At 38.2% G+C, this 12,456-nt stretch overlaps 1 protein-coding gene across 1 annotated transcript in view; it reads right to left on the reverse strand.

Annotated features, from left to right (window-relative positions):
• The window catches only part of LOC137048235 (GTPase IMAP family member 8-like), a 32,070-nt gene extending 19,866 nt beyond the window's left edge, over positions 1 to 12,204 (reverse strand). Inside the window, exons 1-2 of the mRNA XM_067426306.1 lie at positions 12,168 to 12,204; positions 8,337 to 9,011 (exon numbers count right to left, since the gene is read on the reverse strand). Coding sequence (XP_067282407.1) covers positions 8,337 to 9,011; positions 12,168 to 12,204 — 712 coding nt within the window. The remainder of the gene's footprint in view (positions 1 to 8,336; positions 9,012 to 12,167) is intronic.
• Positions 12,205 to 12,456: the final 252 nt, after the last annotated feature.

The following is a 12,456-nucleotide window of genomic DNA, read 5'->3' on the forward strand; positions in this document are numbered from 1 at the left end:
ATTGTAATATGTCGTTAGTTTGACTGTCGGCTCGTGTTCTATCGAGTTGATCATGCGAACGGTTTGTGTTTTTGTGATCGCTATAACTCTAATCTGGTCATAATTGTAATATGTCGTTAGCTGGACTGTAGTTCTCGTGTTCTATCGAGTTGTTCATGAGAACGGTTTGTGTTTTGTGATCGCTATAACTCTAATCTGATCATAATTGTAATATGTTGTTAGCTGGACTGTCGTGCTCGTGTTCTATCGAGTTGTTATGAGAACGGTTTGTGTTTTTGTGATCGCTATAACTCTAATCTGGTCATAATTGTAATATGTCGTTAGCTGGACTGTCGGCTCGTGTTCTATCGAGTTGTTCATGAGAACGGTTTGTGTTTTTGTGATCGCTATAACTCTAATCTGGTCATAATTGTAATATGTCGTTAGCTGGACTGTAGTTCTCGTCTTCTATCGAGTTGTTCATGAGAACGGTTTGTGTTTTGTGATCGCTATAACTCTAATCTGGTCATAATTGTAATATGTCGTTAGCTGGACTGTCGGTTCGTGTTCTATCGAGTTGTTCATGAGAACGGTTTGTGTTTTTGTGATCGCTATGACTCTAATCTGGTCATAATTGTAATATGTCGTTAGCTGGACTGTCGTGCTCGTGTTCTATCGAGTTGTTCATGAGAACGGTTTGTGTTTTTGTGATCGCTATAACTTTAATCTGGTCATAATTGTAATATGTCGTTGGCTGGACTGTCAGCTCGTGTTCTATCGAAGTGTTCATGAGAACGGTTTGTGTTTTGTGATCGCTATAACTCTAATCTGGTCATAATTGTAATATGTCGTTAGCTGGACTGTCGGCTCGTGTTCTATCGAGTTGTTCATGAGAACGGTTTGTGTTTTGTGATCGCTATAACTCTAATCTGGTCATAATTGTAATATGTCGTTAGCTGGACTGTCAGCTCGTGTTCTATCGAGTTGTTCATGAGAACGGTTTGTGTTTTGTGAACGCTATAACTCTAATCTTGTCATAATTGTAATATGTCGTTAGCTGGACTGTCAGCTCGTGTTCTATCGAGTTGTTCATGAGAACGGTTTGTGTTTTTGTGATCGCTATAACTTTAATCTGGTCATAATTGTAATATGTCGTTAGCTGGACTGTCGGCTCGTGTTCTATCGAGTTGTTCATGAGAACGGTTTGTGTTTTTGTGATCGCTATAACTCTAATCTTGTCATAATTGTAACATGTCGTTAGCTGGACTGTCGTGCTCGTGTTCTATCGAGTTGTTCATGAGAACGGTTTGTGCTTTTGTGATCGCTATAACTTTAATCTGGTCATAATTGTAATATGTCGTTAGCTGGACTGTCAGCTCGTGTTCTATCGAGTTGTTCATGAGAACGGTTTGTGCTTTTGTGATCGCTATAACTTTAATCTGGTCATAATTGTAATATGTCGTTGGCTGGACTGTCAGCTCGTGTTCTATCGAGTTGTTCATGAGAAAGGTTTGTGTTTTGTGATCGCTATAACTCTAATCTGGTCATAATTGTAATATGTTGTTAGCTGGACTGTCGGCTCGTGTTCTATCGAGTTGTTCATGAGAACGGTTTGTGTTTTGTGATCGCTATAACTCCAATCTTGTCATAATTGTAATATGTCGTTAGCTGGACTGTCAGCTCGTGTTCTATCGAGTTGTTCATGAGAACGGTTTGTGTTTTTGTGATCGCTATAACTCTAATCTGGTCATAATTGTAATATGTCGTTAGCTGGACTGTCGGCTCGTGATCTATCGAGTTGTTCATGAGAACGGTTTGTGTTTTGTGATCGCTATAACTCTAATCTGGTCATAATTGTAATATGTCGTTAGCTGGACTGTCGGCTCATGATCTATCGAGTTGTTCATGAGAACGGTTTGTATTTTGTGATCGCTATAACTCTAATCTGGTCATAATTGTAATATGTCGTTAGCTGGACTGTCGGCTCGTGTTCTATCGAGTTGTTCATGAGAACGGTTTGTGTTTTGTGATCGCTGTAACTCTAATCTGGTCATAATTGTAATATGTCGTTAGCTGGACTGTCGGCTCGTGTTCTATCGAGTTGTTCATGAGAACGGTTTGTGTTTTGTGATCGCTATAACTCTAATCTGGTCATAATTGTAATATGTCGTTAGCTGGACTGTCGGCTCGTGTTCTATCGAGTTGATCATGAGAACGGTTTGTGTTTTTTGTGATCGCTATAACTCTAATCTGGTCATAATTGTAATATGTCGTTAGTTGGACTGTCGGTTCGTGTTCTATCGAGTTGTTCATGAGAACGGTTTGTGTTTTGTGATCGCTATAACTCTAATCTGGTCATAATTGTAATATGTCGTTAGTTGGACTGTCGGCTCGTGTTCTATCGAGTTGATCATGAGAACGGTTTGTGTTTTGTGATCGCTATAACTCTAATCTGGTCATAATTGTAATATGTCGTTAGTTGGACTGTCGTGCTCGTTTTCTATCGAGTTGTTCATGAGAACGGTTTGTGTTTTGTGATCGCTATAACTCTAATCTGGTCATAATTGTAATATGTCGTTAGTTGGACTGTCGGCTCGTGTACTATCGAGTTGTTCATGAGAACGGTTTGTGTTTTGTGATCGCTATAACTCTAATCTGGTCATAATTGTAATATGTCGTTGGCTGGACTGTCGGCTCGTGATCTATCGAGTTGTTCATGAGAACGGTTTGTGTTTTGTGATCGCTATAACTCTAATCTGGTCATAATTGTAATATGTCGTTAGCTGGACTGTCGGCTCGTGTTCTATCGAGTTGTTCATGAGAACGGTTTGTGTTTTGTGATCGCTATAACTCTAATCTGGTCATAATTGTAATATGTCGTTGGCTGGACTGTCGGCTCGTGATCTATCGAGTTGTTCATGAGAACGGTTTGTGTTTTTGTGATCGCTATAACTCTAATCTGGTCATAATTGTAATATGTCGTTAGCTGGACTGTCGGCTCGTGTTCTATCGAGTTGTTCATGAGAACGGTTTGTGTTTTGTGATCGCTATAACTCTAATCTGGTCATAATTGTAATATGTAGTTAGCTGGACTGTAGTGCTCGTGTTCTATCGAGTTGATCATGAGAACGGTTTGTGTTTTTGTGATCGCTATAACTCTAATCTGGTCATAATTGTAATATGTCGTTAGCTGGACTGTCGGCTCGTGATCTATCGAGTTGTTCATGAGAACGGTTTGTGTTTTGTGATCGCTATAACTCTAATCTGGTCATAATTGTAATATGTCGTTAGCTGGACTGTCGGCTCGTGATCTATCGAGTTGTTCATGAGAACGGTTTGTGTTTTTGTGATCGCTATAACTCTAATCTGGTCATAATTGTAATATGTCGTTAGCTGGACTGTCGGCTCGTGATCTATCGAGTTGTTCATGAGAACGGTTTGTGTTTTGTGATCGCTATAACTCTAATCTGGTCATAATTGTAATATGTTGTTAGCTGGACTGTCGGCTCGTGATCTATCGAGTTGTTCATGAGAACGGTTTGTGTTTTGTGATCGCTATAACTCTAATCTGTTCATAATTGTAATATGTCGTTAGCTGGACTGTCGGCTCGTGTTCTATCGAGTTGATCATGAGAGCGGTTTGTGTTTTTGTGATCGCTATAACTCTAATCTGGTCATAATTGTAATATGTCGTTGGCTGGACTGTCAGCTCGTGTTCTATCGAAGTGTTCATGAGAAAGGTTTGTGTTTTGTGATCGCTATAACTCTAATCTGGTCATAATTGTAATATGTTGTTAGCTGGACTGTCTGCTCGTGTTCTATCGAGTTGTTCATGAGAACGGTTTGTGCTTTTGTGATCGCTATAACTTTAATCTGGTCATAATTGTAATATGTCGTTAGCTGGACTGTCGTGCTCGTGTTCTATCGAGTTGTTCATGAGAACGGTTTGTGTTTTGTGATCGCTATAACTCTAATCTGGTCATAATTGTAATATGTCGTTAGCTGGACTGTCGGCTCGTGTTCTATCGAGTTGTTCATGAGAAAGGTTTGTGTTTTGTGATCGCTATAACTCTAATCTGGTCATAATTGTAATATGTCGTTAGCTGGACTCGTGCTCGTGTTCTATCGAGTTGTTCATGAGAACGGTTTGTGTTTTGTGATCGCTATAACTCTAATCTTGTCATAATTGTAATATGTCGTTAGCTGGACTGTCAGCTCGTGTTCTATCGAGTTGTTCATGAGAACGGTTTGTGTTTTGTGATCGCTATAACTCTAATCTGGTCATAATTGTAATATGTCGTTAGCTGGACTGTCGGCTCATGATCTATCGAGTTGTTCATGAGAACGGTTTGTGTTTTGTGATCGCTGTAACTCTAATCTGGTCATAATTGTAATATGTCGTTAGCTGGACTGTCGGCTCGTGATCTATCGAGTTGTTCATGAGAACGGTTTGTGTTTTGTGATCGCTATAACTCTAATCTGGTCATAATTGTAATATGTATTTAGCTGGACTGTCGGCTCGTGTTCTATCGAGTTGTTCATGAGAACGGTTTGTGTTTTGTGATCGCTATAACTCTAATTTGGTCATAATTGTAATATGTAGTTAGCTGGACTGTAGTGCTCGTGTTCTATCGAGTTGATCATGAGAACGGTTTGTGTTTTGTGATCGCTATAACTCTAATCTGGTCATAATTGTAATATGTCGTTAGTTTGACTGTCGGCTCGTGTTCTATCGAGTTGATCATGCGAACGGTTTGTGTTTTTGTGATCGCTATAACTCTAATCTGGTCATAATTGTAATATGTCGTTAGCTGGACTGTCAGCTCGTGTTCTATCAAGTTGTTCATGAGAACGGTTTGTGTTTTTGTGATCGCTATAACTCTAATCTGGTCATAATTGTAATATGTCGTTAGCTGGACTGTCAGCTCGTGTTCTATCGAGTTGATCATGAGAACGGTTTGTGTTTTGTGATCGCTATAACTCTAATCTGGTCATAATTGTAATATGTCGTTAGCTGGACTGTCGGCTCGTGATCTATCGAGTTGATCATGAGAACGGTTTGTGTTTTGTGATCGCTATAACTCTAATCTGGTCATAATTGTAATATGTCGTTAGCTGGACTGTCGGCTCGTGTTCTATCAAGTTGTTCATGAGAACGGTTTGTGTTTTGTGATCGCTATAACTCTAATCTGGTCATAATTGTAATATGTCGTTAGTTTGACTGTCGGCTCGTGTTCTATCGAGTTGATCATGCGAACGGTTTGTGTTTTTGTGATCGCTATAACTCTAATCTGGTCATAATTGTAATATGTCGTTAGCTGGACTGTAGTTCTCGTGTTCTATCGAGTTGTTCATGAGAACGGTTTGTGTTTTGTGATCGCTATAACTCTAATCTGATCATAATTGTAATATGTTGTTAGCTGGACTGTCGTGCTCGTGTTCTATCGAGTTGTTATGAGAACGGTTTGTGTTTTTGTGATCGCTATAACTCTAATCTGGTCATAATTGTAATATGTCGTTAGCTGGACTGTCGGCTCGTGTTCTATCGAGTTGTTCATGAGAACGGTTTGTGTTTTTGTGATCGCTATAACTCTAATCTGGTCATAATTGTAATATGTCGTTAGCTGGACTGTAGTTCTCGTCTTCTATCGAGTTGTTCATGAGAACGGTTTGTGTTTTGTGATCGCTATAACTCTAATCTGGTCATAATTGTAATATGTCGTTAGCTGGACTGTCGGTTCGTGTTCTATCGAGTTGTTCATGAGAACGGTTTGTGTTTTTGTGATCGCTATGACTCTAATCTGGTCATAATTGTAATATGTCGTTAGCTGGACTGTCGGCTCGTGTTCTATCGAGTTGTTCATGAGAACGGTTTGTGTTTTGTGATCGCTATAACTCTAATCTGGTCATAATTGTAATATGTCGTTAGCTGGACTGTCGGCTCGTGTTCTATCGAGTTGATCATGAGAACGGTTTGTGTTTTGTGATCGCTATAACTCTAATCTGGTCATAATTGTAATATGTCGTTAGCTGGACTGTCGGCTCGTGTTCTATCGAGTTGTTCATGAGAACGGTTTGTGTTTTGTGATCGCTATAACTCTAATCTGGTCATAATTGTAATATGTTGTTAGCTGGACTGTCGGCTCGTGTTCTATCGAGTTGATCATGAGAGCGGTTTGTGTTTTGTGATCGCTATAACTCTAATCTGATCATAATTGTAATATGTTGTTAGCTGGACTGTCGGCTCGTGATCTATCGAGTTGTTCATGAGAACGGTTTGTGTTTTGTGATCGCTATAACTCTAATCTGGTCATAATTGTAATATGTCGTTAGTTGGACTGTCGTGCTCGTGTTCTATCGAGTTGTTCATGAGAACGGTTTGTGTTTTGTGATCGCTATAACTCTAATCTGGTCATAATTGTAATATGTCGTTAGCTGGACTGTCGGCTCGTGTTCTATCGAGTTGTTCATGAGAACGGTTTGTGTTTTGTGATCGCTATAACTCTAATCTTGTCATAATTGTAATATGTCTTTAGCTGGACTGTCGGTTCGTGTTCTATCGAGTTGATCATAAGAACGGTTTGTGTTTTGTGATCGCTATAACTCTAATCTTGTCATAATTGTAATATGTCATTAGCTGGACTGTCGGCTCGTGTTCTATCGAGTTGTTCATGAGAACGGTTTGTGTTTTGTGATCGCTATAACTCTAATCTGGTCATAATTGTAATATGTCGTTAGCTGGACTGTCGGCTCGTGTTCTATCGAGTTGTTCATGAGAACGGTTTGTGTTTTGTGATCGCTATAACTCTAATCTGGTCATAATTGTAATATGTCGTTAGCTGGACTGTCGGCTCGTGTTCTATCGAGTTGTTCATGAGAACGGTTTGTGTTTTGTGATCGCTATAACTCTAATCTGGTCATAATTGTAATATGTCGTTAGTTTGACTGTCGGCTCGTGTTCTATCGAGTTATTCATGAGAACGGTTTGTGTTTTGTGATCGCTATAACTCTAATCTGGTCATAATTGTAATATGTCGTTAGTTTGACTGTCGGCTCGTGTTCTATCGAGTTGTTCATGAGAACGGTTTGTGTTTTGTGATCGCTATAACTCTAATCTTGTCATAATTGTAATATGTCGTTAGTTGGACTGTCGGCTCGTGTACTATCGAGTTGTTCATGAGAACGGTTTGTGTTTTTGTGATCGCTATAACTCTAATCTTGTCATAATTGTAATATGTTGTTAGCTGGACTGTCGTGCTCGTGTTCTATCGAGTTGTTATGAGAACGGTTTGTTTTGTGATCGCTATAACTCTAATCTGGTCATAATTGTAATATGTCATTAGCTGGACTGTCGGCTCGTGTTCTATCGAGTTGATCATGAGAACGGTTTGTGTTTTGTGATCGCTATAACTCTAATCTGGTCATAATTGTAATATGTCGTTAGCTGGACTCGTGCTCGTGTTCTATTGAGTTGTTCATGAGAACGGTTTGTGTTTTGTGATCGCTATAACTCTAATCTGGTCATAATTGTAATATGTCGTTAGCTGGACTGTCGTGCTCGTGTTCTATTGAGTTGTTCATGAGAGCGGTTTGTGTTTTGTGATCGCTATAACTCTAATCTGGTCATAATTGTAATATGTCGTTAGTTTGACTGTCGGCTCGTGTTCTATCGAGTTGTTCATGAGAACGGTTTGTGTTTTGTGATCGCTATAACTCTAATCTGGTCATAATTGTAATATGTCGTTGGCTGGACTGTCGGCTCGTGTTCTATCGAGTTGATCATGAGAGCGGTTTGTGTTTTGTGATCGCTATAACTCTAATCTGGTCATAATTGTAATATGTCGTTAGCTGGACTGTCGGCTCGTGTTCTATTGAGTTGTTCATTAGAACGGTTTGTGTTTTTGTGATGAAGGGATGACTTTTTCATTGAATATTCGACCTGGATTAGTTACACACAGATGCTGCCATAGCCGTTGCCTGGGTTACGTATGTGTGGGGCGGAGCTATCAAAATAAGGGCGAGACCCTTTTGGGGGTAGGGGCGTGTTTGTTTTGGTGATTTTAAATACCAACAACGGTTACCAGATAGCACTGACCTTTAAACTACTTTATATAGTGTTGAGTATAGTGTATAGTAATGCAATCTGGGAATATTTTGTCCTGATAATAGTATAATAAAAAATAATAATAAAAATGTTAATTTTATTTTTTTTTTTAAACATTTCTTATTTTGCCTTAAAATATCGCAATAAATATTGTATTGTGAGTTTAGCATTGCTATAATATTGTATCGTAACAGGAGTGTATCGTTAGACCCCTAGTAGCTCCCAAACATTTTGAAGATGTACTTTGAACTACCTTCATAACTCTCATCAGATTTTCCATCATCTCTGTGGTCATTTTCTTCCTCTGATCTGCTCTGCTCTTCATCCACTGGTGTTCCTAAAATATCCTGAAATACGTTACATGTGAGATATTCTTCCTGGTTTTCCTTGAGTGTCTTATCAAACATCTTGAATATCTCAGATCGCCTTTCTGAATTTCTTTCATAAAGCTGCAGATGTCTTCCTCCACACTGCATTATTAACTCACGGACTGCATTATTTTTCATTATAGATTTAAGCCTTGAACTGTATGTCTGTTCATCAGTCGTGAGCACTATAGTGCGTTTAATCGCCTCTTCACTGAATTCATTCAGCACATGTTTGGCTCTTCTCATGTCCTCCTCAGTGAAGTCTTTGTGCTGCAGTACGAGTATGAACACATGAGGTCCTGGAACAGACAGATTCACACACTCTCTCACTGTCTGTGTGATCTGATGGAGTGACAGATGTGTCTGGAGAAGCTGAGGACAGTTGATGATGCTCACGAGTCTGTCTTCCGATCTTCCTCTGACTCTCTGCCTGTGCTGCTGGAGCTGCCTCTCAGTTGAAGAAGCTTCACTCTCAAATACATCTTCCCCTAAGATTAGGTTTCTCACTCGACTGCTTTCAGACACATTCTTCCCAAGTAGAACAATCCTCAGATCACCCTCTGAAACACACAAGAGACATCTGCATCAGTCTAGGGTTTGAACGATTTTTTAAAGTCGACATTTATGTGATTAAAGTCGACGTAGACTATTTATTTATTTATTTATTTAGTTACATTTTACATAACAATATAACAACTACAATACAATTTGTATTGTATAAAAGTTGGTATTGTACAACCAGTATAAAAGTTAAGATGTACAATAAAAATACGGACCAACATCAAACAAATACATGACCACATTCAAACAAAGCAAAAGCAAGAAGGAGGCAGCGAAAACAGGTCTAGTATTGGGCTAATGTTGACAGCTCTGATTATCAATTAACCATTGCTTTAACTGAATCTTAAATGTACTGTATGTGGTTACATTTCTAATGTATATGGGGGTGAGGTTCCACTCAATAGCAGCTCAAACAAAAAAAGCGGTTTTGCCAAATACACTTTTCCTAAAAGGAATAATACAATCTCCCCTCGCTGCACCTCTGGTTCTGCTATAATCAGTCGTTCGAATGTTAATAAACTGACGTTTTTCAGTTTTTCAGAAATAAGATACATAAATCTCTTTTCTCAGAGGGATATGAGGGGGGTGGGGGGAAGCACGATTACTTGAATATACAACTGGATTTCTACTGATACAAAGCTTAATGCTAATCGTTGAAGTAACCCTTTAAGTTTATGCTGTGGACTTCACTTAGCGCTCATTGACCTCATGAACTTTTTTCCCCCAGGAAAACAGTTAACAAATGCAACACACACATCTGCCAGAAACCATGGAGAATTTAATTAATTAGAAATTTAAAAATATATAATATTGAATATATTTTGAGGAAAATATATTTACGTTTGTAGTTGTTCAAGGTACTTAAATCAATAGGGTTTCTTTTTTAACTGAAGAATTTGGTTTTTGGCGTAAAAAAGTGGCCCTGCTGCTGGGACTAAAGGCATAATAATTGAAAGTCCTAATAATAAATTAGTTGGCTATTCCATTCCATGACATGATATTCCAACCCAGATAGCAAAGCAACCATCAAAACAAAATGTCCATAAATCAATGGAAATTTCAATGTTTACTGCTTTGACTCAACATCCACACAGAATGAAATCAACTGCAACTAAAAGATGACAATACATCTCAAGATTATTTTTGAGAATTAACAGAGGTTTAGATGTTGATGTTTTATTGAAACTTTTTGGTCACCATTTTGGTGATCAGTGTTTCCTTTAGTTTTTTAGGGGCAGATAACCCCTGATAACCGTCACGAGGACGAGGACGTGCTGAAGCTCTCTTTGCTTAAATTAGCTCAAAATTACTATCAGGTGTAAGTAATTACCTTGACAAACTATACATCATTAAAAAGATCTAAGACTAAAGTTTTTTTTTTTTTTACCTCTGTTTAATTCTCAAAGTCTTATAGTGACCGTAATGTGTTAATATGTGCCAGGAGTTATGAATATGATCTTGGGCGTCGCTACCTTTTGATTGTAATATGCGCGTCATTTGCTCCCATTCATAAAAAACTCCTCTGTGGTCGTCATGAATACACTCGACAAAACAACTTCCCTCAGGGCTTTTACTTCAAATGTGTGCAGATGTGGAGAAATATTGATAGATTCTCACATGTTTGAGTCAAATTTCTATACAGAGAAGTATTATTTATTCAATCTTTATCCAAAATCCGCGGATGTATGATTATGAGCGCAGTAGACTGTGATATGCTGTGTTTTCAATTCATTCTGGCAGCCGGAGGGCGCTGGAAAGCTGTACTACTGAAAATTCACCCAATGTGGAACACATGAAGAACAGACACACCATGTGACATTCAGGAAGTATCTGACATTTCCAAAACAGCTTCCTGAGATTGTCAGATCGCTATTTTATGCAGATAGACACGTTTTAAGACAATAAACACACAATCGCGGCAATATATGGTTGGTCTGTGTTCTTTATGCCATGTTGGGTGGTTTCATAATAGATGATATTTATAATGCAATGCTATTCCACATAGCTTTTAGCATTGTATATTTTCTGTCAGATTTTTTGACCCGAAGCTACATGAGATCACATATTGTTATATAAAATACTCTACATATAAATTATAAAGTGATATGAAGCAAGTTTTGAATAAAACATGATTTTAATTGTATAAATTGTTGTTTTGCTGGTGTGCTAAGCTAACATGCTAGCGTGTCCTAGAGATGCACCTGCCACTGAGTAAATACTTATTTTTATGAATATTTTCTAAATGTAAAACTACTGAAATGCTTATTTGGACGAAATGCATTCAATAGAGTCTCAGTGAGGGTAAAGTGAGAGGTTTGATTTAGAAATGAGGTTTGAATAGAACAGTTTGAATAGAGAATCTTTAGTAATTATAATGCAGACAAAAGAATAATAATTAGAGCCATAACCAGTCCGCAGAAGTGTGAATGTGTGCCGGGGAGACAAACTAAATGGGGCAGTTTGCACCTCTAAACAATAGAGGCAAAATAGCGAATGGAAGCTGAGAAGACGTGGCAATAAACATCAGTTGATATTTCAGCGATATCTCAAAATAAAATCACATGAAACGATCTTGTAAAACGTTTAATCAAATTCAGAGTTTTAGACTGATCATCTTCAGATCTGAAATATTTACAGTAAACTGCCAGGTGTCTGCTTTTAAATGAGACCATAATTATGCTTTTAGTGCAAAGGATTCACAAACTGTATTTGTTTTAGTCTGAGTATACATTTCTTAGGATTTTTTCAAAATTTGGAAGTCAGCTTAACAGGTCAGCTTTAACAACCTGTTAAAAGCCCTTGGCTTTTATGCGGTCATTGTAACAGTGTTTTCCAAACACAATTTTTGCTTAAAAGAAAGCCAGAAATACAGATAATCATGTGATCATAAAGTAGAATAATTCTCAAATTGTATCACTGACCAAAAGTAACTATTTGTTATATTAATAGATTATATTCACCAACAACACTTTCTTACCAAAGACGACATTCTATATTAAGATTTTTTGGCGGCCCCCAAAGCAAATTTTGATCCCGCTGAAGCCTTATTTGATCGGTAAGTGATATAGAGACTGACTGCTGCGCTTTTGTCAGGTTGAATTTGCTGGGAGAACGAGCAGAGAGAGAGCCCCTCCTCCGGCTGCGCGTGCACTCACCGCCTTCAAACTGTCTTGCTCTCCCTCCCTCACGCATATTAATCAAAAGGTCGGAAAACCGAGGTTTCACATGGAGCATAGGGAGATTTTTTCCTGAATTACTGCTGGTGTTGTTGCTCTACAAGAGATTAAGTTAAGTGCACGTAAGCATTAAATGACTAGGTTTTAAATAGATTTAAGATTAAGTATAGTACAGTCAGTGTGCACATTATTCTGCTGCTTGCTTGTTGCTACTGTGTGCAATAGTGTAATTATTTTATGTATGTTTAAATATTTATTTTCAGAATTT

The sequence above is a fragment of the Pseudorasbora parva genome, chromosome 2, assembly GCF_024679245.1.
Source record: "Pseudorasbora parva isolate DD20220531a chromosome 2, ASM2467924v1, whole genome shotgun sequence".
Taxonomy (NCBI): domain Eukaryota; kingdom Metazoa; phylum Chordata; class Actinopteri; order Cypriniformes; family Gobionidae; genus Pseudorasbora; species Pseudorasbora parva.